At 45.2% G+C, this 27572-nt stretch overlaps 1 protein-coding gene across 1 annotated transcript in view; it reads left to right on the top strand.

The window, feature by feature from the left end:
* Positions 1 to 27572, top strand: part of ESR2 (estrogen receptor 2) — an 81049-nt gene that overhangs the window by 8799 nt on the left and 44678 nt on the right. Inside the window, exons 2-7 of the mRNA XM_054970753.1 lie at positions 3916 to 4030; positions 6604 to 6820; positions 6925 to 6982; positions 8500 to 8993; positions 19630 to 19805; positions 25110 to 25226. Of these exons, the coding sequence (XP_054826728.1) occupies positions 8560 to 8993; positions 19630 to 19805; positions 25110 to 25226 (727 nt within the window). The 5' untranslated portion in view covers positions 3916 to 4030; positions 6604 to 6820; positions 6925 to 6982; positions 8500 to 8559. The remainder of the gene's footprint in view (positions 1 to 3915; positions 4031 to 6603; positions 6821 to 6924; positions 6983 to 8499; positions 8994 to 19629; positions 19806 to 25109; positions 25227 to 27572) is intronic.

Here is a 27572-nt window from a genome sequence, read left to right as displayed (position 1 = left end):
ACTACCCTTCAGGACAACTTAATGTCACACTCAGAGTGGTTTACAAAGTGTGTTGTTATTATTCTAATGGCAATAACCCTGTGAGGTGGGTGGGGCTGAGAGAGCTCTGAGAGAGCTGTGACTGACCCAGGGTCACTCAGCTGGCTTCAAGTGGAGGAGTGGGGAATCAAACCCAGTTCTCCAGATTATAGTCCTGCTGCTCTTAACCACCACACCAAATTGGCTCTCATTTCTTCACGATAGGGCAATAATTGAGACTGCAAAACATGAGCAGTTATATTGGCTGCAAGTCTGTACCATACAGCATTCTGTCTGGTGGTTTACATGCAACACAAATGGGTGGAAAACAGAGGAGGCAGGATAGTGGACAGTATTATTTCTGAGATCACGCAGAGGATATGCCTCATGTTTTTTGGATGTTCCCCAAAGAATTCAGTATATGGGAAAATAACACACCACACAGAAGGTTATGTGATGAGCTAGTTTGTTACATCCAGGGGGTGTTTTTTTTTTTACACAAAGGACCAGCCAAAAATCTGACAACCCCTGACCTACAGTCCAGAATTCTTCCTTTTTTTTCTGTATAATGTGTAGATCAGCTCCAAGTCCCCAGAAGGACCACAGATTTTGCTCCAACGGTCTCCCTGGTTCCGACTCGCCCAGCATTCTCTGTTTGCTCTTCAGTAGGCTAATGCTAATTGCAGCTTCATGAATTTGCATGCCATAATTATCTTGGCTTGGCTAGGTATTTGTTGAATGGATTTCAATGCAACAATCAGATGTTTTGAATAGATGTTGTTACAAGCTTAACACCTATTATTACAACGATTGAAAGAGAAGTACATTGAAAAGAGGTCGTTTTGCTTCATATTCGGATATGTTTATATCCTCTCAAGGGTTTTTATCGACGAGAATCTAAATCTAGTGGTGAAAGTGAGAAATTGATTGTCAGGTAAAGAGGAATTGCATAAACTGATATGGGAATGGCACTGTAGGCTGTGCACATTACAAAAATTCCAAAAGGATTTGGAGATTATGTACAGAAAATAATGCCAAGGAGAAATGTGGGTGGGGCTTAACTGCTAAGAAGAGAAGTTTATGGGATCCTCGTCATTTTCTCTGGATAGAAACAATGGTGTAAATTTGGTTGGGAAACATATTACATGGATCTGCTAAGTCTAAATGGTACACCTTGCCCTATTTCTGGTTGTAAAGTGATATCTGGTATGATTGCTTCCCACATGTGTTGATTATTGCAAATGTTAATGAGCATTGCAGGGTGTCGAGATTTTTTTTTTAAAAAAACTTTACCAATGAGGCTGCTCTCCAAATTCATGATCCCATGTCATTGCTAGATTTTGAAAGGAAGGTGGTGTTTTAGAAGAAGGATCATAGACACAGATAGCTAGATAGACTGCAGCAGGCTTACCAGAGTGCCTGCCATGGTGGGAAATCGCTCAGCCCTGGCCACCGCTCTTCATTCCAGTGGGAGCAAAAACTGGAGGTGGGAAGTGACGTTGTGCAATGCCACCTCTGGTTGTACTCGGAAATGATGTCATGATGCTCTAGGGATTCCTCAGATCTCTCTGGTTTTTACAGTAGAGGCCAGGGAATTCTTGGACTGCTGTGACGTCACTTCTGGAAGTGACATCATGGTGTCATGTGACATCAATCCACATGTCTGCCCCATTTTTGCTCCCACTAGGTTGAAGAGGTTGGCTGGCAACCCTAGTATGCATTCTCTCAGATGGAATGGAATCAGAACTATATGATGGAAGATTTTAAAAAGAGTTTTATTCCTGATGAGCATAAGGTAAACATTCAGAATGCCACTGGCTAAAAATATCAGGTATAATCATAATGGAATACTTGAGATGGATTCCCGAGCTGGCAAGCTACCAACTCAGAGCATCAAATGCACATGGAAACGCTTCTAAACAAACAAACATGTCACCTGAAAATAGAAAATTCCCCATCACCGGTGTAGATAAGATGAGATGAGACCAATGAAAAACTCCAAATCGGGGAGCCAGGTTGCATGGTTCAGTGATGCAGGTTCACTCAGTGGTGTGCTTTTTGTATTCTTGGATTGTATCCTAACACTCTGCTCAGTTAGCGGCACTGCATTACTCTAGCCGTAAAAGAGCTTTCTCTGACACAAGAGGTTGGAGGAAGGCTCCATGTGCCAAAGCAGAGTGCTGCTGTTACTGAACACAGCAGCAGAATGCAACCCACTATATATAACTGTTCAATATCTGTTTCCTTGTGGAATATTCACAGAAGGGAAGCACAATGCTAAACAGTCATAGGAACTGTTGCAAGATATGATTTTTTTTCATCCCCTGGGGCTGTTCTTGAGACAGGCTGCCTTTATGCATTAGGAATCAGACTCTGAGAGCCAGTTTGGTGTAGCAGAGCGGCAAGACTCTAATCTGGGGAGCCAGGTTTGATTCCCCACTCCTCCGCTTGAAGCCAGCTGGATGACCTGGGGCTAGTCACAGCTCTCTCAGCCCCACCCACCTCACAGGGGATAATGGGGATAATAATAATGACATACTTTGTAAACTGCTCTGAGTGGGCATTAAGTTGTCCTGAAGGGCAGTATATAAATCGAACGTTATTATATTATATTATTATATTATTATCTGTGATGGCAGTAGTTCTTGGGAACCTGGGAGTCCAATCCAAACCAAACCCTCCACTTCTCATCAAAGCATCACAGACAGACCCAGTCTTCTGCACACATGAATGCATGCATGCACATATACAAACACAGCTGATTTCTCCTGCCTTAGTTGAGAATCAAGAACACAACTGTTTCGTCCCTCCCTTTTCCAGTGTGAATAATAAGATACGTTTCGGAAGAGACCCACCCTGAATATTGTCAGTCACACACTTTTAAACAAGAGGTAAGGGACACTTGAAGCCTCCGTCTTCTCATCCCCTTATTCCACTAGCCTGGTACATGTGATGTGACATGCACTCACTGAACGTGGAGCAGGGGATATCAGGAGTGAGCGCACTGGTGCCATCCCCTTCCTCCACGCTATTGCCTGGGCATACGCAGGAGAAAGTAGCCGTGTGAACTCTTCGTCCCCATGATCAGCGACATTCGAAGGTGGGGGAGGAGAGTTCGTGTGCCCCCTTCCTCCATGTGGTTGATCCTTAAGATGACCAGTGAAGGCAGGGGGTAGGGCAAGCACACCCCTTCCCACTATTCCTCCCTGCTCCTTCAGTGAATCTATGGGGCTGTTGTGTGTACTGGGCTACTGAGTCAATAGATGCTTTAGCAGAGCTGCTCCCTTCCTTTCCCTGTATTTATTTATCCCAGATCAAGGCTTTTTTTCAGGGGGAACGTGGGGGAATGGAGTTCCAGAACCTCTTGAAAATGGTCACATGGCTGGTGGCCCCGCCCCCTGATCTCCAGACAGAGGGGAGTTTAGATTGGGGCAATCTCAACTCCCCTCTGTCTGGAGATCAGGGGGCGGGGCCACCAGCCACGTGACCATTTTCTCTGAGGGCAACCCACTGAGTTCCACCACCTCTTTTCCCAGAAAAAAAGCCCTGTCCCAGATTGTCTCCATGGAGCTGAAGGAAGTGTACATTGGGATCTCTGGTGGTTTCCCAGACTCAGGCCAGCATAACTTTGGCAAGATTGCCTCATATAAGGAAGCAGTCTCAAAGTGATGCATTAGTAAAGGGACAGGGAGTGACTATAGAATTTACTACTATTGCTGTAACTCAAGAAGGATAGCAGATACACTTTACTACTATTGCTGTAAGTATGGTCCTACTGGGTAGCTCCTGTGTTGTTTAATATGTCAGTCTTAGAATAGCTTATGCTGTGTTTCCTGTATTGGATTTCTGCTGGTTTTAAATCTTTGCGAATTTGTGCATATATACCCTATTATATAGCCCTGACCTGAATAGCCCAGGCAAGTCTGATCTTGACAGATCTCAGAAGCTAAGCAGGGTCATCCTTCGTTAGCATTTGGATGGGAGACGTCCAACGAAGACCAGAGTTGCAAAGGTAGGCAATGGGAAACCACCTCTGTTAGTCTCTTGCCCTGAAAACCCCAGCAGGGGGTCACCATAAGTCAGCCCCCCATTACATGTTTATTGAAATGTCTTTGAAATTGATTGTACTGACTCGCACTGTGTTATCTGCCTTGAGTCTCAGTGAGAAAGGTGCACTATAAATAAGGTAAATAAATAAATAAATAAATCATATGCTTTCAGATCAGGGGTGGAGCTATGCTGAGGGTTGCCAGTTCCCTTCCTGTCAAGGGTTTCCGAAAACAATCAATAGAAAATTCAATGCACACGCAGAAATAGAATAATGAATAACAATTCATACAAATTCTTATAATATAGAATCACTCAATGAATAGGTACCTGAGTCATAAATTCAAAATACAAAAACAATAGTGACTCTATACAAAAGCCAAACCATCAGTATGGGTATACAGATTCTCATATTGATTGTTTTCGGAAACCCTTGTGAGGACTGTGTGGATTTAGTTTCTGGAGGTGCCTCTTTTGCTGATATAGTTCCCTTCCTGTAGCAGGAAATATCCTATCCCCACCCACTTTCACCTGCTCTTTGCTTTGAGAACTTCCCCTAGCATGTGTGCAATTGAATGGAGGAAGAAAAAGGAGCTGATATTAAGGGTGTGGTGATGTCACTTCTGCTCACGACAGCCGTGACACTCCAGGAATTTCCCCTATCTCTATGGTCTTTACCATAGTAATTGGGGGAATTACTAGAGTGTCTCTGACACATATCATTTCTGGTGACCTACTCAGAACACATATGTGGCAATACCCCACCTCTTCTTTCAGCTCCTAGCCACAAAACTGCTTCTTCCATGATGCCTAGGGTTTAACCCATCAGCCCTCATCCCTAACTGAAATGTATGTGTCACTGTGTTGATAAATACTCATCTCCTGTCACCAGTGGTGAATTGACAAGGTGTACCATGTGAAGCCACTATCTCCCCTCAGCTCCCTCTGCCTGCCTCTCGTCGCCTTTCCGTATGACTGCCCAGAGTAGCCAATCAATTTTTAGCACAGCCCCCTCCCTTGGATTCCTGTGTTTATTTATCCCAGATGGTTTCCATGGAGCTGAAGGTAGTATACATTCGGCTCTGGGGTAGTTTCCCAGACCCAAACCAACTTAGCTTTGGCAAGGTTCCTTCATTATATGCCTTCAGATCAATGGGCACTCAAGAGTCGCCTATACCTCTCCTCTTCTACATTATATCCTGCCAGCAACCCTGTGAGGTAGGTTAGGCTGAGAATGTGTGACTGGCCCAAGGTTAACCCAGCAAGTTTCCATGGCAGAAAGGGGATTCATACCTGCGTCTCCCAGATTCTAATCCGACACATTGGAATGAAAATTTTTGTGTGTGTGTGCAATAATAATTTTAATTATATTGTATACAGTATTGATAATTATTACTAATATCTAAAAGCACAACTCCAGCAACTATTTATTCTGTAGTCCTCCTCACATATTCTAAGGGGGAAATTGCATAATTATTATTTCTTTAACCACTAAACTGACAAGAAATACCATTTTTCTTCATTTGTTTTTTCCTCTTTCTGCCTAATTTCCAATTTGTCTTAGAAGAAATGTGTAACAATGAATGTTCCTTTTGTTTGTATATGCATTTTTCATGTAGCTTGGTGAGATAGTTTAATTATTTGTCTGACTGATGTCTCAAACAATTCTTATATATGAACTGCAGAATATTTAGCAGCTTGGCAGGAGGGAACTAAATGCATATGCACAGCTGCTCCCAAAAACAATGAATAGAAATCTAACTTTGGAGATTATTAAAAAAAACATTAATAGCCACAGCTATAAAAGCCAATCCTTCGTTATTAGAACAGGCATATTTCTAGTTTCAACTTCACTTCAGGCCACAGAACACAACCTCTAATTTTTATGAATGGTGATTAGAAATGGGCACGAATGGGGAAAAAAACGAACCATGTGGTTTGTAGTTTGTCAAATTTCACGAACCACAAACCACGAACTTTCACGAACCTGCTCCTGGTTCACGAACCTGTTCATTTGGTTCGTGAAAACATCACATCCAGGTCAGAAAATTGTCACTTCTGGGTCAGCAGAAGGTAACTTCCAGGCCGGCAAAAATTCACTTCCAGGTCAGCAGAAGGTCTGCAGGAAGCCCATCCCCTGTTGCCTAGGAAACTGATTGATTGACACCAGGCTGTCTGCAGTGACAAAAAATGAACCAAACGAACCAGTCTAAAAGTTCGTGGCGGTTTGTCAGAAATGGGATCTGGCAAACCGTGGTTCACGAACCACAAACCGCCCTGGTTCGTGCTTAATTTTGGTTTGTATTTCAGTTCATGCCCATCTCTAATGGTGATATTCTAATAAACAACATAAATAAAGAAACAACTTTTTCTTTTTCAAAATATACTTCAAATATGTATGAAGTATGAGCTTTCGAGGGTCAAAGCTTCTTTTGTCAGATACGAGAAAGGGAACTCTGACTCTCAGAAGCTCATATCCTGTCATTCTAGTCAGTCTTTAAGGTGCTACAGGATTCAAGTCTTGCTCTTCTATTACAGACCAACATGGCTACCCACCTGAAACTGTGACGTAGCAGTTATAGTGTTGAGCTTGACCTCGCAATACCCAGGTACCAATCCCGATGCAGCAATAAAGGGTGTGACTTTGGGCCACTTACTTTGTCTCATCCTAACTGGGTTGTTGTGAGGATAAAATGGATCGAGCATGTATGATTGATTGCAGGGTTCGGAGTTCACAATCACACATGGACACATGGTACGCTTAGCTTCTGTATATACGGTTTTTAAAAGAACAAAATATCAGTTGTTTGAATTTTCACAATGAAGGAAATCTACACCAATGTCTATTTTCTGTTTCAGCAAGACACTTTTAGCATGCTTCTGTCCACGACATTCAGCCTCCCAGAATGCTAGCAAAGTAAGCAAAAACTCCTTCTCTAAAACTCAAATCTCATTCTGTAGCATGGGCTACTCACTGGCTGCGTTTGGACACCACAACAAGCGCCATTTAAAGTCCAGTTAAAGTCCAATTGAGCACAAATGGTTTGTTTACTGAGCTTGTGTGATCCCTCCCTCTGCCCTTGTGCGGCATAGAGCCAAGCTACAAGTAACACCTTACACAGGTTGGACACTTAACAGCTTACCTCAAGTTTTGATGGGAAATGTAGGTGTCCTGGTTTTACAGCTTGGCTTTCCATCATAGCTGCAAGACCAGGATGCCTACATTCCCCATCAAAACTTGAGGGAAGCTGACAAATGTCCAACCTGTGTCAGGTGTCACTTATAGCTTGGCTCCTAGTGCACCAGCATGTCTGAATGCAGGTATCTTGGTGAATTGCAGTTTGGGTGACTAAGCTCATACCCTGAAAACCTAGTTGGTCTTTAAGGTGCTACGGGACTTGAATCTTGGAGCCTGAATGAAGCTTTTCATGAATACAGCCAACTGCTTTTTATCCTCATCCTCTCACAAGGGTGATGTGAGGATAAGACGGGTAGACTACCCAGCTAAAAATCCACCCTGTTCCATTAATTTGGTGGGGACTGTTCCTGTAAGCAATTTGGCCCTGTTCTTTGCAGGATTCCAAAAGCAGGTCAAAGAGAAAAGGCCTCTAAATTTAGGCCAATGTGTTTATTGTGGGCAAATTGAAGATGTTGTCTTAGTGCATTTTGCCTAGGAATTATGGGAAGATGTTAGAGTTGCTAAGTCTGGATTGGGAAATTCCTGGAGATTTGGGGGTGGAGGGACCACAGTGGGATATAATGCCATAGATCCACCCTCCGTTTTATCCAGGGGAATGGATCTCTGTCATCTGGTGATCAGTTGTAATTCTGGGAGATCTCTAGACCCCACCCAGAGGTTGGCAAAGCTAGAAGTAGAGAAGTACAGTTTTTTGTGTGACTACATTTTCCCCTTACTTGTGTTTCCAAAATGCTTCAAGCAGCTAAAAGCTAGAGGTAAGAGAAACTCACACAAGATAACATTGGAAAAGAATTTCCCACAGTGCATGGGATGCTTGAGAGTTCTGACAGAAAGGACTACTTACTGAAGAACTTGTTATGCCAAGTCACATAGTCTTTCTCACATGTCTGGCCTCACAGGTTTCCCTGCACACTGCTGGCCACAGAGACCTCTTCCTACATCTCACCCTCACAGACTTCCCCACAAGCCTGGCCATAGAGGTCTCCCGTACGTGCCCCCACAGGCCTCAACACACATTCCTGCCTGCACAGGTCTTCACACCTTGCCAAAATTAGCTGCCTGAGAAATGGCAGCTTCACTTTACCTCATAGGAGAAGGTTCACAAATCACTGTTTATTCTGAAGCCACTAGAGCCCATCCAATGGACGAAGATGTGAATGCATGATTGCAATCATATTGAGACACCAGAGTTATAAAGATAGGAGACAAGACAAATTAATATTTCTGTATTCCAGATTAAATGTTTCCGGATGTCTGTTTGAAAAGGAGGCATTTGGCATCTGTCACGCTCCAGCATGTCTCTCTGCACATCGTCTCACAAGGATTTTTCTCAGTTACCGCCAATTCAAGAACTCGGACATAACAAAACAGAAGTGAAAAGCTCCCTCTCGGATCTAGGCTCTAGTATTCCTTTCAGCTGCAGCCAGTCTGCTCTTAATGTGGAACACAGTCCAATCTATATCCCGTCCTCCTACATGGAAAACAGGCATGAATATTCCGCAATGGCATTCTACAGCCCTGCTATGATGAACTATAACATTCCAGGCAATTTCAGCGATTCTGAAAGCGCTGCTCTGAGGCAGACGTCGAGCCCGAGCGTGTTGTGGGCTGCACCGGGGCACATCTCTCCTTTGACTTTGCACTGCCAGCCATCAGTTTTATACTCAGAGCAACCAAAAAGTCCATGGGGTGAAGCAAGACCTGTGGATCATGTCCTGCCTATACACAGGTTAATAACTATTTCGCTTGTCTGTCTGTCTGTGTGTCTGTTGTTGCCAACAATTCTGTCACACAATCTTTGTTGAGCCTGTGGGCATTTCTGGAATTTTGATAGCAGGTCATCGGTTCCACAACAAAATGGCTGCCACGAGGGAGTGGCCAAAGAGCCTTGGGGTGGAGTTGTGGGCAAGTAAGTGGCAGGAGTAGGGAGGAATCAGTGTCTCTCTCGTCTGCCCATTCGCTAGAATGAGATGTCATCATAATGCTGAGGTAACTAAGCTCAAACTGTATCATTTTTTAATGTCCCCCCCACTTAAAAAAAAACAACCTTGCAAACAGAAAAGTTGAACCTCACAGAGAAGGACTGTAGCACTTTGTCTGCTGGGCTGGATTTCCATTGAGAGAGATTGTTCAGTGTGGGGCTGCATTTAAAAAACGCAATACCTTACCATAACTGCCATGTGAAATGGACTAAGTCACTGTACTGCTTTGGGATTTCACCACCCATTTTTGCTTCTGGTCTGGCAATAAGGAGAGGCCCACATTTTAAAGAGAAGCAGTTTTTTAAACCCCTTCAGTAGCTTACACTGGCTCAGTTCTGCAGAGATTTGATTAGAAATAAAGAGGAATTAGGAAGAAAGGGCGGGGGGGGGGGCGGGTTCTCATCCTGAAGGGATCTCTTGGTTGCAGAAGAACATTTTCCAGCCACAGTTGTGAGTCTCCCTTCTGTTTCGTTTTGTAGTTGTGTCTTAATGCTGTGTTCACGACATTAATTTATTGCCATGGAAACAATGATTGTGGTATTGAAAAATTCATGAATTATAACTTAAATGAAAGTTCAGAGATGGAAAGAGGATGAACTTTGTTACCAATCCCTCCCTTTCCTTGATTAAACGGGCATAAGGCCGCTTTAGAAAAAGGATTTTGTTTTTAAAGGCGATATACAAAAACTTTCCCTGAGTCAGAAGGGGATTTATTGAATCACACATGCACAGAGAACAAAGGTAAATACTTTTGATTAAACTTCTCCTCTTGTTTGAAAAAATCATCACCGTCCGGAGCTTCCTAAGCACTGCATCACACATATGGATCTTCTATGTGTGCAAGCTCTCCTATTCATCAGTGGAGGGGGGAAATGTGTTCACATTTTTCCTAGTACTGGCTGGTAATAACAATAGGACCATATATCTACCACAGTTTTTGTATCTGGAACCAAAGAGTCTATACAGTCAGTGAATGGTTTGGGTCTCTCTGCCCTGGTTTCTTTCTTTCTTTCTTTCTTTCTTTCTTTCTTTCTTTCTTTCTTTCTTTCTTTCTTTCTTTCTTTCTTTCTTTCTTTCTTTCTTTCTTTCTTTCTTTCTTTCTTTCTTCCATTTAGAAGATAACTCTTGGTCACTTGGAAACTTTGGCAGTATTATAATCATTTGCATAGCATTATCAATATGCATGGTGCAAGACAGTAAGTGCTTGCCCCGAAAGGTTTACGATCTAGAATTTACCAAGAGGGAAGGTTGGGCAGTGGAGGTGAAGATAAACAGGGAGAATATGGGTTCATTTTAGTTACAGGGGCTTAGGCTTAGTTTCAGTAGAGAAGGGGGGTCCCTTGATAATCTTGACGAGATCTGTGGTGATAGTAACTCATAGACAGGAGCGCAATCTAAACTCCCCTCTGTCTGGAGATCAGGGGGTGGGGCCACCAGCCATGTGACCATTTTCAAGAGGTTCTGGAACTCCGTTCCACCGTGTTCCAGCTGAAAAAAAGCCCCGTGAAGAGGGTTCCCTTCTTTCAACAGGGTATCCATAGAGTACGTTTGCAATTTGCCTTCCTACAGGAGGTAAATACCTGTCCTTGCCCCCAATCCCCCGTACTTTAGAATCAGAGAAGAAAAAATGTTTGGGAAAATGGCCTCCATAGTAACAGTATAGGAATTTCTCCGTTCTTCTAAGGTTTTTACCATAGAGACTTTGGGGGCATTCCTAGAATATGACTTGGAAGAGACATCATGTCTTCTCCCAAACTCCACCCTCTCCAGGCACCACTCTCAAAATTTCCCAGCATTTGCCGAGACAGGGTTGCCAACCCTTCTACGGAGACATCTTTTGAAGTAATCAATCAGTCAGGGGTTTTTTTTTATTATGACCCATAAAAAAGCAGAAAAAACAAATAGTGCTTCTAGGGGATAGTTCTGGTTTTTCTAGGGGCATTCCATAAAAATCAACAAAAGCCAGAGCAGTGAATCCCCAACCGACAGATAAAGTTTGCTTTGAAAACCTAAGCTGCCATGTTTGGTGCATCCATCATGCTCCATATTGGGGGACTCCATGCATTCTTTATCCTCCTTCTCTGTCTATATATGGTCAGTAGAGAAAAAGATGTACTAAGCACCAGGGGTTATAAACATATATAGAACAATAAGTAAGTGCTACACATGTGCATAAAAGCAGAGTGTTATACAGAGACAATAAAAACAGTGATAACAAGCAGTAGTAACTCAGCAGTGATGGAAGGTTGAGGGAAGAAAGGATTCCCTACTGGCGTATATATACTTGGCTGAGGCAATAGCTTCTTACTTCAGCCTTATCATCTTCCATACTATATATGGTTGTTAACAGGGCTCATTTTGATGAGGAACGCACAGGAATGCAGTTCCAGCAGTTCCCCAAAGAGGTCACATGTCAGGTGGCCCCGCCCACATGCCTCAGCCATTTTGGGCCCGTTTCGGCCTGAATTGGGCCCGAAACGGCCTGGATCGGGCCTCTGACAGGTGGTGGATCACTCTCCTACTCATCAGTGGCCAGATCCTGACCATTTTGGGCCCCTTTTCAGCCATTTTCAGCCCCTTTTTGCCATTTTGGGCCCAATTTCGGCCCTGAATGGCCAGGATTGAGTCCAAAACAGCTAGAATAGGTGATGTCAGGGGGTGTGGCACATACAAATCAGTTATACTAATGACACACTTCCAGTGATGGCAAGAGGCGTGGCATATGCTAATGAGTTATGCTAATGAGTCCCTCCGCTCTTTTTCTACGAAATGACCCCTGGTTGTTAATGTGACTTATATTTGCATTGTATAGAGGACATTTCTGCTTGACTTGGCTGGATGCTACAAAGCACAAGGTCATAGAAGATTTCTTTGCTTAATTTGGCTGGAAACTATAAAGCACAAGGCCATAGTTTGAGGAAGAAGGTTTCAAAACGGAATATTAGCCGGCATTCCGTCACTGCTGAGTTACTGCTGAGTTTATGTTCATTAAGTACTGCTGTGTTTTTGTGCATCGTTGTGAATGTTACTACTGCTGAATTACAGCTGAGTTTGGCCATTTCCACACATCCTTAAAGGGATGGCTTTTCACCTTGACTCCAGAGTCCAGACGTCTCTGTTTTCAAAACAATTGCAGGCTGTTTGGCTTCTGTTTTTTTGGCACCTTTTCTGAGAACGCACTTTCCCTCATTCTCAGAAAAGGTGCCGAAAAAATGGAAGCCAAACAGCTTGCTACCGTTTTGAAAATGGAGGCGTCTGGAGTCAAGGGGGAAAGGCGGCAGCGTTTGGAGAGTGGGCCTTTAAGGATGTGTGGAAACGGACTTTTTGTGCATTAAATGCTATGTTTTTGTGCACCACTGTGATTGTTATCATTGTTTTTATTATCTCTGTTAATACTCTGCTTTTATGCGCATGTGCAGCAATTAATTCTTGTTCTATATATAGTAAAGAAGAGTCCAGTAGCACCTTTAAGACTAACCAACTTTATGGTAGCATAAGCTTTTGGGAACCACAGCTCTCTTCGTCAGATGCACGATAAAGATGCATGGCGTCAGATGCATCTGATGAAGAGAGTTGTGGTTCTCGAAAGCTTATGCTACAATAACGTTGGTTAGTCTTAAAGGTGCTACTGGACTCTTTATTATTTTGCAACTACACACTAACATGGCTAACTCCTCTGTTCTATATATATGTTTATAACCTCATGTGCTTAGCACATCTTTTTCTCTTCTCCATTCAGAAGTTTTTCCTTTTCCGTTTTTATATATGGACAATGGCATCAGCTTAAGGGGATGAAATAGGAATGCACCAGGATTCCCTGATGCAGTTTGCACTACAGCTGACAAAGGTGGGGAAATACAAGAACCACCATCGATTTGTAGCAAGCCCTATCCCTGAGCCCGGAACAAGGCAATTGTAGAAATTCTTTAACCCAAAGGAACTGTAACATGGCATCACTAATTGATCTGGAGCTACGCGTAGATAAGAGCATTCCAGGGCAGTTAAAAGACTCTGGCAACAAGAGATGGCAGTGAGGTGGCAGAATGCTGAAGCGGTGGGATAAATTGCATAATTCAGACTGCAGATGGTAAATTCCAGCTCTGAATGCTCTTTTGCATGCCAAACTCCATGCATATTTAAAGCTAGCATAGCAGGGAGACAGGATCTATCCCCTCCTTGTCTGCTGCTCAGGTTTTCTGTTTGCAAGGCACTTTTTAACATAAAGGGAGCTTTCTAGTATGGGATCTTACAAGAGTTTGGGCACGTGCAGCCTCCTGCACTGTGTATAAAACAGGAATGCTTGACTACCTGTTTGTTTGGCTTGGTTGTGAACAGGGACCTGATTTTTTGAAGATTGGTTTAATAGGTTGTTGATTTGCTCATCGGTGTTCAGCAAGTTGCTTCACTGTATTCCTTCCAAACCATACAGCACAACTGGCTTTTCGCGCATGCATGTTCTCACAGAAGGGCCGGATTGAGGGGGGGGCAGGGGGGTAGTCTGCCCCCAGTGCTGCCAGAGAAGGGGTGCCGGGAGCAGGTGCCAGCTGCCGGGAGCGTGGGCAGCAGCACAGGCAGCCTCCCAGCCCCCTGCTCTGCCTTTCGCCTGCTCCACAGGACGCCCCCTGTCCTGCGGGGAGGTGAATGGTGCGGGCAGCTTCCCAGCCCCACACGCTGCCTCCGCCGGAGCACCACGCGGGCGACACACTCTGCCCTGTGTGATGAGATCCTGTGCGCCGTGTGCACCATGTGCGCTGTGCACACGCGCGAGGAGTCAGACTAGGGTTGCCCTGGGCACCAGCAACCCTAGATCTGGCCCTGTCTCAGTGTGAACTCTGGCTGCACACAGGCCTCCGATCTCTAACTTTGCTGTGTTTTGGCCTTCCCCAAATATAGCGATTTTGGGGTGGGTTAGAAGAACCCCACTCTCGGCTCTGCTAGGACTTGCTTCTAATCCGCTCCCCACACCATTCAGATCTCCCGCAGCATGGGCCAGTCCGGCCGCCTGGATCCATGCTGCAGTAACACTGAGATTCAACTACTGTAATCCTCTTTACATTGGTCTCCCCTCAAAATCCACTCAGAGATTGCAGTCGGTGCGGAACACCATAGCTCTGCTTTTCTCAGGAGATAGTCAGGACATGCATTTACTCCCATGCAGGAGGGCCTTTTCACTCAAGTAATAGGTCTGTGCTGTAAGAAATGGCTCAGACAGATGCCTTGCTAAAGGGACAGGAACTGTAGACTGTTCTACTGAGTACTGTCTATTGATGTAGATATGCTTCTACTGACTAGTTTCTAATCAGTAGTAATGTTAATTAGTATCTCATGTTAAATTACTTCTGTTTTGGTGCAGCACAGTTTCATCTCTGCATTTGGAATTCTGCTTGTTTTCAAACTTTTGCAATTCATACCCTATTGAATTAGAGTCTCTCTACACAAGACATCTTATACAAGGATGTTCAAGTGTAGGGAGATGCAATGTTAGCCAGGAAGTGTAGTTTAAAAAGACAGAGCAAGGGGAGATTGCTCCTCAGAGGGTTTGTAAATTTCATCTTTGCCTCATGGAATTGACAGAGGTGAAATTGACGAGAGGAAAATGAAATTAACAAATTAACAAACCCTTTGAGGAGCGATCTCCCGGCTAACATTGTGTCTCCCTACACTTGAGCATCCCCATATAAGATGTCTTGTGTAGTGAGACTCCTATTTACTGAATGTCCCAGACATTGATTGTATTGACTTACACTGCGTAATCCTCCTTGGATCTCAGTTAGAAAGGTAAACTATAAATAACATATAAATAATTTTTAAAAATTCTGCAGTTACTCTATTGGTGGCCCATCAGTTACAAGGCTAAATTTAATGTATTGGCTATTACAGGGCTTTTTTTCTGGGAAAAGAGGTGGTGGAACTCAGTGGGTTGCCATCGGAGAAAATGGTCACATGGCTGGTGGCCCCGCCCCCTGATCTCCAGACAGAGGGGAGCTTAGATTGCCCTGATCTCCTCTGTCTGGAGATCAGGGGGCAGGGCCACCAGCCATGTGACCATTTTCAAAAGGTTCCGGAACTCCGTTCCACCGTGTTCCAGCTGAAAAAAAGCCCTGGGCTATTACATACAAAGTTTTTCATGGTCTTGGCCCATCATATCAGCAGGACTGCCTCTCCCTCTATGCAAAATCAAAAAGAGTCCAGTAGCACCTTTAAGACTAACCAATTTTATTGTAGCATAAGCTTTCGAGAATCACAGTTCTCTTCGTCAGATGCATGGAGGGCAGAAAGAAACTGGTCAAATATAGAGGAGGAGAGAGGAGGGGAGGAGGAGAGGAGGGATGTAAACAACTCCTTTGATATGGAGATGCAAACAGCTCCTTTTGATGTGGGGATCAGTTTGTTTGTGTTAAGGTTCAAAGGAGTTTGCCGTGTTAGTCTGTAGTAGCAAAATCAAAAAGAGTCCAGCACCACCACCAAGACCATACAATTCCACTGCAGCACAAGCCTTTGATAACCACAGCCCTCCTCGCCAGATGCATCTGACAAAGAGAACTGTGGTCCTCGAAAGCCCACGTCAGGCGCCACTGGACTCTCCCTGACCCCGCCTATGTAAAGGAAATCAGTTACCTGTGATAATGAGATAACCATTCATAGTCCCTATTCAGTCCCAGCTTGACAGAGTCAAATTTACATATGAATTCCAATTCAGCAGCTTCCTGTTGGATTTTGTTTTTGAAAGGTTTCTGTTGAACTATAGCGACCTTTAAGTCTTTGGTGGAATGTCCTGGTAGATTGAAGTGTTCTCCCACTGGTTTCTGGACGTTTCCATTTCTAATGTCAGATTTGTGTCCATTTATTCTTTTGCGTAGAGGTTGGCTGGTTTGTCCAATGTACAGAGCAGAAGGACATTGTTGGCACATGAGGGCATATATCAGATTGGAGGATGAGCAGCTGTAAGAGCCAGAGACAGTGTAGTTGACGCCATTGGGTCCTGTAATTGTATTCCCTGGGTAGATATAGGGGCAGAGCTGGCATCTGGGTCTGTTGCAGGGCCTGGTCCCTGTGCTGGTGACTCTGCTGGCCGATTCATGGTTGTGAGTGAGAAGTCATTTAAGGTTGGGGGGCTGTCTGTAGGCAAGGAAAGGCATCTTCGCTCATCTGAGCAGGGCCTTCTGCTGGTGCCACCCTGCAAATGGGCAAGATCAACAACCAGGTTTCTGGTTGATTCCAGATTCCTACAAAGCAAATCCTGTGATGTTGTTTGCTGGATGTCCCATCCTGTTGATTGTACTTGACTTAATTTGTGTAATCCATCTTGAGTCCTAATTTTGCTCTGTTGCAGCCTTCCTCAAACAAAGTGATGGGGGGAGGGTGGTAAATTAGAAACCCACTCTCTAGGAGTGAGGTTCTGATCCACACATGCCCCAAACTGCTGTGCTTGGAGGAGGTGCACACAAAGCGCATGCGCAAAGAGGAGGAAAAAGGTGAGTGCTAGGTCCCCTCTTCCCACTGTGCGTGTGTGGAGACCTGGCAACCCTAGAGAGGTGGATAAAAGACAGATCTAGATTATTTTAAACTAGAAACAATGCCCGTTATGTGAACAAATACAACAGGCGCTACAAAACGGATTTGGCGGGCCCCCTCCTGGCGGCAAGTGGCCTCTTTCCATAGTACATCCTGGCCAAACAAAATAGATGTGCAGCACCTTGCGCATTTTCTGACCGTGCATTCAGAGGGGAGATTGGCTAGGGTTATTGTTGGAGGGCAGAGAGGGAGAGAGAAGTGGCAGTGCCCCGATGAGAAGTTTCAAAGATTAACACACAGAGGAAATGCACACCTTCCCGCGCCTTCATTCACTGAGGCTTCCCTCTGCTTGCCCCCTCCTCCGGCTGGATCCCTCCCTCCTCCCCATTTCTCCTCCCTCCGCCTTTGGGAGTAGTGGTAAGAGCCCTTCTTCTTACATAGTCCCCGATGATTGGCAGGGCTGACAGTGATGGGCAGAGCGCTGCCATGGCAACACAACAATGACACCTGTCAGGCCAATAGAGAAGCAAAACAAAATGCTTCGTGCTGTATTCACTGTGGATTTAGGGGACAGCCTATTCCTGGGAGCAGCCATTCTACTAAGCAATCTGTCATTCCAGTCCAAGAATGCTCCTGCTACTCCTAGGGCTGTCATTCCATTGTGGGGCCTGTCATTCCATTCCAAGAACACTTCTACTACTACCAGTCCCAGAGCAGCCTATCTGGGCCAGAGACCTTTACGGAAAATCCTCATTTTCTTTGCAACCTTTTTTGTGCTCTAATGCTTTTCAATGGAGCCTATGCAAGTAAATTGGCATTCTGAGCTCCCATTTTCTCCAATGGGCCTTCAAGCCTCCCCTGTTACTTTCAATGGGCAATCCTGTTATTCTTTTTTGTACATCCCTGGTTGGCTGCCGCTGCCCCCCAACTCCTCCGGAGGGCCTCTCTGTGTGCCTCTTTCGGAAGCCATGCCAGGTCTTCCCCTTCCAGCCTTGGTGAGCCTCTCCTCCTGGGAACCACCAGGATGCCTGCGGGGATGGAGGAGGGCTGGGAGAGGTTGAGCTTCACCAGGCTCTCTGCAGCTGAGTGCAGCTGGCTGGAGAGGGGAGGGAGGGGAGAGAAGCCCAGGTGCTATGCTCCGGATGCCAGCTGGGGCGGCTTCAGCCCCAAGCCCTTCCCTCTCACCTTCCCTCTCTCCACCCGGCCCCTGCCGGCTTCAGGACCTGGGGCACGGCTGCAGCTGCCCACCACACTCCTGGCCCATTGCGCCAGGACTTCCTGAGCCTCCGCAGAACAGCGCTGGGCCTCCCCAAGACCCCCCCTGCCCCCTGTTGTCTGAAGGTCAGCTGGGCAGGGAGAAAGGGGGTTCACCCCATTTTCTCCCTGCCCAGCTGAGCAGCGGGCGGGTGGGCTCCTTGTGGTGGTGGGGGGCTCCTCGGCAGTGGCAGGCAGCGGTGGGCTCCTTGGTGGCTGTGGGTAGCAGGCTTCTGGGCAGCAGGCCGTGGCAGCAGGCTTCGCAGCAGTGGGTCTACCCGTCACTGGGCCAGGTCTTCTTGGGCCTCCGAAAGCCCAAGACAGCAGGAAGGCCCAGCACCATGGCACCAAGCCTTCCCACTGTCGCATTGGGCCTTTCGGGGCCTGTGGAGGCTCTGAGGAGACGGCGGGGAAGCAAACCGTTTTGCCCCCGCTCACTTCTTATCCCCACGTACTGCGCATGTGCGGCATACTGTGCATGTGCAGGGATAAAAAGTGAGTCATTGGCAACATACTTAGCCTTTTATGTCTTAGGAGGAATCATCATAAATTCATAGAATGTTTACACATTGTATTGTAGGTCATATCTTAACATTAACATTAAAACCGTGGATCCTTAAGATTTTCGAATAGCGTTACTTAAAATACATTGTAAAATTGTATATCACACCCACGTCCATACATCTAGTCCTTGGTTCTCTCTAGAGGTAGGCTTCTAGCCCACCCCCTGCCAATTACTGTGTTTGTGGAAGGTTAAAATACAGTGAAGTTAGAGATCTCAACCCCCTGACCTCCAATGTGAACAGTTTTCAGACTTCCTCAAACATAAGAACCTCGTGGCGCAGAGTGGTAAGCTGCAGTACTGCAGCCCAAGTTCTACTCATGGCCTGAGTTCGATCGTGGCGGAGGCCGGGATCAAATAGCCTTCTCAGGGTTGACTCAGCCTTCCATCCTTCCAAGGTCAGTAAAATGATTACCCAGTTTCCTGAGGGTAAAGTGTAGATGACTGGGGAAGGCAATGGCAGACCACCCCCTAACAAAAGTCTGCCAAGAAAACGTCGTGATGTGACGTCCCCCATGGTTCAGTAATGACTCGGTGCTTTCACAGGGGACTACCTTTACCTTTACCTCAAACATAGTGATGGAAGGGATTCTAGAATGGGACTCTAATCCAACCCCCCCCCCCCATGAAACCAATGGCTGCTGATCAGTTTGAATGGGCAGTGTCTTTGCGCATGAGTGCTCTTGTAAACACTCAGTGCAAATGGGGTGATCGACTTACTCTGATGGAAACTTTCAAAAACGGTAGGCCCGACTGTCAAATGTCTTTGCGGTGGAAGTTGCAGCATTCCTAGTTTGAAGATGTCCGGGGAACAAGGAGAGAAAGAGCTTGATGTGCTCTGGCTCCTGGGCAGTGTGGTAAATGCAAAGAGGAGAGGGTGGCAGCCAGTGGTGGCAGCTGGGGACAGCACCCTTCACTGAGTCACCACTGTTAATAAACTGTCCATGTCTTCCAGAGGTATGTGGGAAAAGAAATGAAGACTATGGAAGACAATGAGCTGAACGCAAGTTCCATTATACTGTTTTGTAACTGATGCGCACCTTTGCCCCCAGAGAGAACCTGAAGAGGAAATCCAGCGGCAGTGACTGCACAAGCCCTGTCATGAACAGCCCCGGCTCAAAACGGGATGCGCATTTCTGTGCCGTGTGCAGCGACTACGCCTCGGGATATCATTACGGCGTTTGGTCGTGTGAAGGGTGTAAAGCGTTCTTCAAAAGAAGCATTCAAGGTAGGAAGAAGAATTTCATTAAGGATGCAATTTTTTTTTCTTTAGTAAATCTTGAAAGTCAAACAGCCTGTAAGATGGGGGCAGTATAACTTTTTGAAAAAGTGCAAATTCGTGTTGTGTGTGTGTGTGTAGGGGCAGTGCTGTTGGTTCATTCGGAGCACTGCCAGGAAGGGGAAGGTGCCTCATAAGGGCATGCCTACTCAAACATCAATCGGGTTGCCTTCAATGGCGCTTACTCCCAAGTAAGGGGACAACATGGGGGTTGCCTTCTATAAAAACAATATAAAATCTCAAATGTGAGAAAGAAATCCAGGACAGGGAAAATATTAACCTGGCATATGCTTTGGTCACCTACGCTTTTACAATTGAACGAGGTAACCTGACCTTTTGAAGGCCGTGACATATGTTAAGAGCTTTTTGTGGGGCAACATGTTTATCTTTTTTCCAGGGGACCTTTGATACAAACAACCTTCATGGCAGAGCATAGACTCTGTATCTGCACAGCTCAGCGTTTTTTTTTAAAAAAAATTTTTTTAAAGCAATTTGGTGACACTGATTTTCTGATAATATAAAACGGATATTCTGGTCCCAGTACACTACGGAAACCCATGCTCCCCTTCTCATCATACTTATTTTAGAAGCATGTTTGTAAAGGATTAATGCTATCCAGATCAATCTAGAATTGTATTGATTTAAAAAAACCCTGTAAAGCGTCAGATGTTGAAAGGGTTGGCTACTTTCCTAGTGGAGGGCAGCTTTGGGACCAGATAAATGTGTGTTTGTGTGTGTGTGTGCGCGCGTGCACGCATGTGTGTGTGTTTCAGCACTGGCCATTCTTCTGCTCCAAATTGTTGCCTAATCTATCGCCCTGCCTTAATTTTCCCAACATGCTTGCCAGTGCTGTGGAGTGGTTAGAATGTTGGGTCTGGGAGACCCAGGTTTGAATCCCCCTTGTGCCATAGACGCTCACTGGGTGACCTTGGGCCAGTCACACTCGCTCAGCCTAACCTACTTCACAGGGTTGTTGTGAGGATAAATGGAGGAGAGGAGGAGGATGCAAGCTGCTTGGAGGTCCCCCTTGGGGAGAAAGGTGGAGTATAAAGGGAGTAAATAAACGAACAAACTAACATCTAAACACACATTTGGAACTGTGAGAGAGGTAAAGCAGGTTCAGAAGGGGGCAATTCGGAACAGAGAATTTTGTGAATATGGAGACTGCATTATTGGGGAATGATGAGTCTCTCTACACAAGACGCTGGGGTGCGTGTTCGTCAAGTGCCAGGAGATGCAGTGTTAGCCTGGAAGCATAGTTTAAAAGACAGAGCCAGCGGAGATCCCTCTGGAGGGGATGGATTCTCTCACAGCCCTCCACCGCCTCTGGCATGCAGGACTGTCTCCCCTTCCAGAGCCTTTGCCCTGCTGCCCTCACTGCTTAAAACTTTGAATTAACTGAGTCTCGGCACGGCAAAGGCTCTGGAAGGGGAGACGGTCCAGCATGCTAGAGGTGGCGGAGGGCTGTTAGAGAATCCGTCCACTCTGGAGCGATCTCCGCTGGCTCTGTTTTTTAAAACTACTCTTCCTGGCTAACAATTGCATCTTGACACATGAAGAACTCATGTCGGAAGTCTTGTATTTTTAATGATGGGCTTTAAAAATGGGATTCTAACAATGGTTTGGGGGGGTGAAAAATAGCTAGCATGTAAATCCAGCTTTTTCCAGCAACTTTTCCTGAGAAAAGCCCCCATACATGTTTAATCTGCAGTTAGGCCTGGTTGCTTGCTAAGTTCTAAGTATGTATTTTATAAACTTACGAAGTCTCCTTCCAGCACTCCAAGGATAAACCAGTTCTTGGATTCAGTTGCCAGCCAGTAGGTAGTTAGAAGACCCAGAATATTTAATATCTGCTGTCCTACAAATCTCATTTGTATCTCTTTCATCCTCCACGGACCTCAGAGCGTTCTTTTCTTCCTATCGCATCCTTGCAACAACCCTATAAGAAACTTGTAGGCTGAGGGAGAAAGAGTGTGACTGGCCCAGGGTCATTCAGGGAGCTTCACGTTTAAGGGAGAACTGGAATCCAGATCTCCCAAATCCAGGTCTGACACCTTTATCAGCTCTATCTTACTCGAAAAGCAATAGGATATTGTACTTGAAGGAAATGTTGCATCTGCTGAAACTCTCTCTTCTATGGAGCTGTTAAAACTCTGTTTAGGATTACACTCTAAGGCCGTTTTCACATGTCTTAACTGTCGTGCAAAATTGTGCAATACTCATGGAACGACGGCGTCTTCGTGGTGTGATTTCCCATCATGACTCTGTTTTGTGGCGCGATGACGTCAGAAATCGCGCCACAAAATGGAATCATGACGGGAAATCCTGCTATGAAGATGCCGTTGTTCTATGAGTTTTGTGCGATTTTGCACGCCGGTTAAGATGTGTGAAAACGGCCTAAATTATCTGCACAGCATGGTGTAGTGGCCAATGAGTTAAACTAGGTCTTGGGATGCCCAGGTTCGAATCTCTGCTCTGTCATGAAATTCACTTGATGACCTTGGACCAATAATTCACTCTCAGTTGAACCTACCTTACAGGGTTGTTGTGAAACTAAAATGAGGAGAAAAGAGCTGTGCTGGCTAACCTGAGCTCTTTGGAGGAAGCATGGAATGAAAATGTGCGAAACACTGCGATTTCTTCATGCATCCTCCTCTCTGCTAAAAATTCTTGTTGAATAGAGGAAGACACTGTGATAGGAATAGAAGGAAAAGATGTATACAAAGTCACACCAGCGGTCCATCCGGGCTGCGGCTGTCTACAATGGCATCAATTCTCTGAGGTCTTTCCCCAGAGGTTAAACTTGGGATCTTTTCCATGCAAAACATGTTTGCTACCACTGAGGCTACGGTCCCTAACTGAGCTTTTTAGGATCTTTGATTTTCTTCCCCCTCCAGTTTCCTGCATGGAGGCAAAATCTAGCTTTGAAACTCACCCATGCACACACCCAAATAAAGAAGAAGAAAAAAGAACTGCCTGGAATGCAGAGGAATGTTTGAACTCTCTATCAGTGTCATCTGCAAGGAAAACATCATTTTTTCCGGCTCTGAACAGCTCGTTATGAAATGTTTGCAATAATTTATGATCCAGCTCAACTTCCACTGGAAAAATCAGCTGCAAAACAGCTGCCGCCTTCCCTAGAATTACAAATTTGGAGGAGGAGGGAGGAGAAATACTGCCCTGCTTTGCCCTCAAGCCTCCCACGTAACTCCTTAAGTGCGCCAGTTTTAATTTCTGCATATCTTCCGTTTTGAAGACAACACGTTTGTTGTTTATCTACTAAGAAGGAAGGTGCTGAACATTTAACATAGGCCCCAAATATGCCACAGCAGTTTTATTGATTGTGTTTTCCCCCTGCCCTCCCTCCAAAGAGTCCAAGGCATGGTTTCCCGCCCCCTCCCTATTTCACTCCCCCAAAGTTATCCTCACAACAACCTTGTGAGGTTGGTTAGGCTGATCACTGGTGACAGGCCCAAGGTCATCTGGGCCATTTCTACACGGCTTACCTTATTCTGTAAAATAGCGAAATCTCATGAGAAGATGCTGTTATCACATCTTCTCGTGCGATAACAGCGTCTTCTTGCGAGATTTCGTGCGAAATTTCGCTATTTTGCAGAATAAGGTAAGCTGTGTGGAAATGGCCCTGGTGAGCTTCAGGGCTGGGCTTTCTTCAGAGCTGTAACCGTTATACCACACGGACCTTTGGTACATTAATTCCAATAAATCAGTTAATTGGTTTTTTTAAAAAAAAACACACAAATCAATTTGCCATTTCAATGGTCAGCACCAAAGAAAAGGGTAAGTGAGCCCAGGCACAACCAAGAATCTAAATCTAATTTATAATTGTGTATATCTACTACAAAAATGAAATAAATGAATATTAATGGTGAAAAGTCCATTCCTTAGTCTTCCTTAACAACGCTACTAATTTGCAATGGATGTCTTCACGGCTTAATTCTCAACAGCTGCGAAGCCTACTACCACTCAACAACGCCGGAGAATTACTATAATACAGCTGGACTTTGAAAATTACTCTTATATTTATCGTGGACTTTTTACCATTAATATTCATTCATTTCATTTTTGTAGTAGATATACACAATTATAAATTAGATTTAGATTCTTGGTTGTGCCTGGGCTCACTTCCTTTTTTCTTTGGTGCTATTCTGGTGAGGAAGTGTAAACCCTTCCTCCCCCTTTTTTCACATTTCAGTGGTCAGAGCATGGGGGAAATGCCTGCTCAGAACAACTTCCAAGGAAAGATTGAAGAAGGGAAGGCACTGGCTTTGGTGGAGAGGAAGAACTTCCTGGCTTTATTTTCTGAGTTGATGAGACTCTCTATCTGTCTCTCTCTCACACACGGAGCCAGTTTGGTGTAGTGGTTAAGAGCGCACAACTCTAATCTGGAGAGCCGGGTTTGATTCCCCACTCCTCCCCTTGAAGCCAGCTGGGTGACCTTGGGTCAGTCACAGCTCTCTCAGAGCTCTCTCAGCCCCACCCACCTCACAGGGTGTTTTGTTGTGGGGATAATAATGACATACTTTGTAAACCGCTCTGAGTGGGTGTTAAGTCATCCTGAAGGGCGGTATATAAATCGAATATTGTTGTTGTTATTACATATACACACAGATGTATGCATGCTCAGCAAGCATGCACACGAACCACTGAAACTCAGGCTTCTTATCAGGCAGTCAGTTATGACAAAAAAGGGTTAATCTCTGGTGCTGACAATTCTATCCAAGAACAGATGATCCAAAAGGGTGCCTTCTTCTCTCTACATCTCATTGCGCTCCCTGTTACAATGCCGGTTGGCTATTCCTAAGGCGATGATGTATGTAGAAGACATGGGCACCTGTCCTGAATCTTAAGATCAGCAATAGTCTTTTCAGAGTCAAGGCTAAGTCCTGGAACCAGCGATGCCATGATAGCGGACAAGGTTTGTTCATACTCAATGTCACTGAGATGTCTGGCCAAGGACTGGGCAGGCCGTACTTCTGCATGTTCAGTGCAGCTGTATCAGTGTGCAGACGCTGAGCCTAAATTTGGAGACATTCCCCGTAGCATTTGTATTGTCAGAAAATGCAGGGGGAGTCTCCAAGAACAAATCAACCTATGGGGCCATTCCCAGTACAGCATAGCTCAGGAAGAGCCTGTTCACTGTCCAAACTGTGTTGCGTAATCAGACGGAGATAAGCCGTTTTCGGCAGCAAGGATTTTAAAACACGCTTTTTTAAAAAAAACGTCTCCTTGCAGGGCACAATGATTACATTTGTCCGGCTACAAATCAATGCACGATAGATAAAAACAGGCGGAAGAGCTGCCAGGCGTGCCGGCTCCGGAAATGTTACGAAGTAGGAATGATGAAATGCGGTGAGTTATTTCATTCCTATTGGGCTTGCTGTCTTGTAGAAATGCTTAGTCCTGTTTTCCAAATCAACTGCCTTCAATTTCCAATGCAGCAGCTCCCTGTGCAGAAATCATATCAACGTCAAGCGTGAGCTGACCTGAAGATCTGGCTAGCAATTTTAAATAGAGTTTAGTTGTGGTTGCTGGCAGGGCTAGTCCAAGGTATTTCCTTATCCCAAGCAAGGTACACCCATTGCCTCTTCTGCATGGCAAGAGGTAGCAGGGGGCTCAGAAGCAGTGCCCCTTGATTGATGGTCTAAAACGAGCCAAGCCCCCCGTGGTGCATTGGCCCCAGCCTCCTTGTTCCATCCCAAACAGTCACATGTGTGCAGGGCTTTTTTTCAGCAGGAACGCGGTGGAACGGAGTTCCAGCACCTCTTGAAAATGTTCACATGGCTGGTGGCCCCGCCCCCTGATCTCCAGACAGAGAAGAGTTTCGATTGCCCTCCACACCGAGCACTAAATTCCCCTCTGTCTGGAGATCAGGGGGCAGGGCCACCGGCCATGTGACCATTTTCGCCGAGGGCGATTTAAACTTTAAAAAACTCCCCCCTTGTTCCAGCTGACCCAAAGTGACGTCATTGTGCGGTCCTGAGTTCCACCACCTCTTTTCCCAGAAAAAAAGCCCTGCATGTGTGGCTTGGCTGGAGAATCAACAATGCCTTTTGGGAACCTCTTGAATGCCAGATGGAAAGTCATTCCCACGCATTTCAATATTCAGACTTCGGCAAGAAATAGTTAGAACATTCGTTTGAAGTATTGCAATAGCAATTGGCGGTGGAAAGTGCTGTCAAGTCGCAGGCAACTTCTGGTGATTCTGTAGGGCTTTCACGGCAAGAGACATTCAGAGGTGGTTTACCATTTCCTGTGTCTGTATAGCAATCCTGGACTTCCTTGATGGTCTCCCATCCAAGTACTAAGCAGCGCTGACCCTGTTTAGCATCCAAGATCTGACAAGATTGGGCTAGCCTGGGCCATCTAGGTCAGGGCACAATATTTTTTTAAAAACCCCAAAAGCCTTTGGGCAGCAAGGCAGGCAAAAAACCAGGGAAATGGTGACTTGCTGTATGGATCCAGACATATATAGTTAAATCAATCTTAAATCAGTCATAAATAAGTGCTACATTGGTTGTTGTGGGTTTTCCGGGCTGTATTGCCGTGGTCTTGACATTGTAGTTCCTGACGTTTCGCCAGCAGCTGTGGCTGGCATCTTCAGAGGTGTAGCACCAAAAGATAGAGATCTCTCAGTGTCACCATTTTTAAAAAATGGTGCTACACTTTTTAAAAATCCTACCCTTCCTACCCTAATCTTCTTAGATTGGCAGCACTTTGCATAAGTACAGGGTTTTTTTTGGTGACCCCCCCCCCCATGCAAACCTTTTTGGTAGGCATTTGGGTCATTGACTGCCAATAGATTGGATCAGGTGATTGGCTCACATCTGATCGTATCATTCAAACCGTACGTTCGACTGTCAAACACCTACTACACAAAATCTCTGTCTGTGACCACAGATAACTTCATGTGAAGTTATTTGTAACTTTAACAAGAAAACATTTCTTTTCCTGGGGCACACAGATGCTTTCCTAAACTTCTGAATCACAGATGATAGTTGACTCGCAGGGTAAGTTTTTATGGCAAAAATATTATTAGCGCTTGTGACATCGTATTGAAAATGAAAAGCCACTTCCATCATGAATTTCGCTTGAGGTTTTCTAGTGTCTTGTATCACTCTGGGGAGCACAGCCAGCTCAATCATTATCCTTTTATTCTGGGAGAGCAAAACAGAAATTATATATGTATTGCAATCAAAGCTGAATTCTCTCAGACTGTCCAATCAGTTCATTTAAAAGAAAACGGTGAGGAAGGGTGATGTCTCGTAGCCTTCGGTTTTCAGCCGCTGAGAACAACACACGCATCTGCAGAAGAGGCCGCACACCCATTTGGATTATTTATAAGGTGACTCTGCTACTGAACTCTGTGTATTTATGAATTTAAAATAAACTGGCATTATTAAGGGTGAAGTGTGGAAAATAAATACTATTTTTCTTCTTTGGAGCAGTTGTGGAAGCCAAGAAACACGTTTTCAACAGGCTCAGAGCTGTTGAAGAGATCATTTATACTCGGATTAAAAACCTAAAATAGTTCTCTACACCAGAAGTACTTGATGAACGATGCAGTCCTAGGGAGAGTTACTCCAGTCTAAGCCTATTGAAATCAATGGGCTTAGACTGGAGTAACTCTGCTTAGGATTGCTCTGTTAGCAGGGTTTTTTTCTGGGAAAAGAGGTGGTGGAACTCAGTGGGTTGACA

This window comes from Eublepharis macularius, chromosome 2, assembly GCF_028583425.1.
Source record: "Eublepharis macularius isolate TG4126 chromosome 2, MPM_Emac_v1.0, whole genome shotgun sequence".
Taxonomy (NCBI): Eukaryota; Metazoa; Chordata; class Lepidosauria; order Squamata; family Eublepharidae; genus Eublepharis; species Eublepharis macularius.
Note: the sequence above shows the minus strand (reverse complement) of the source record. Positions and strands in the feature narration are given on the sequence as shown.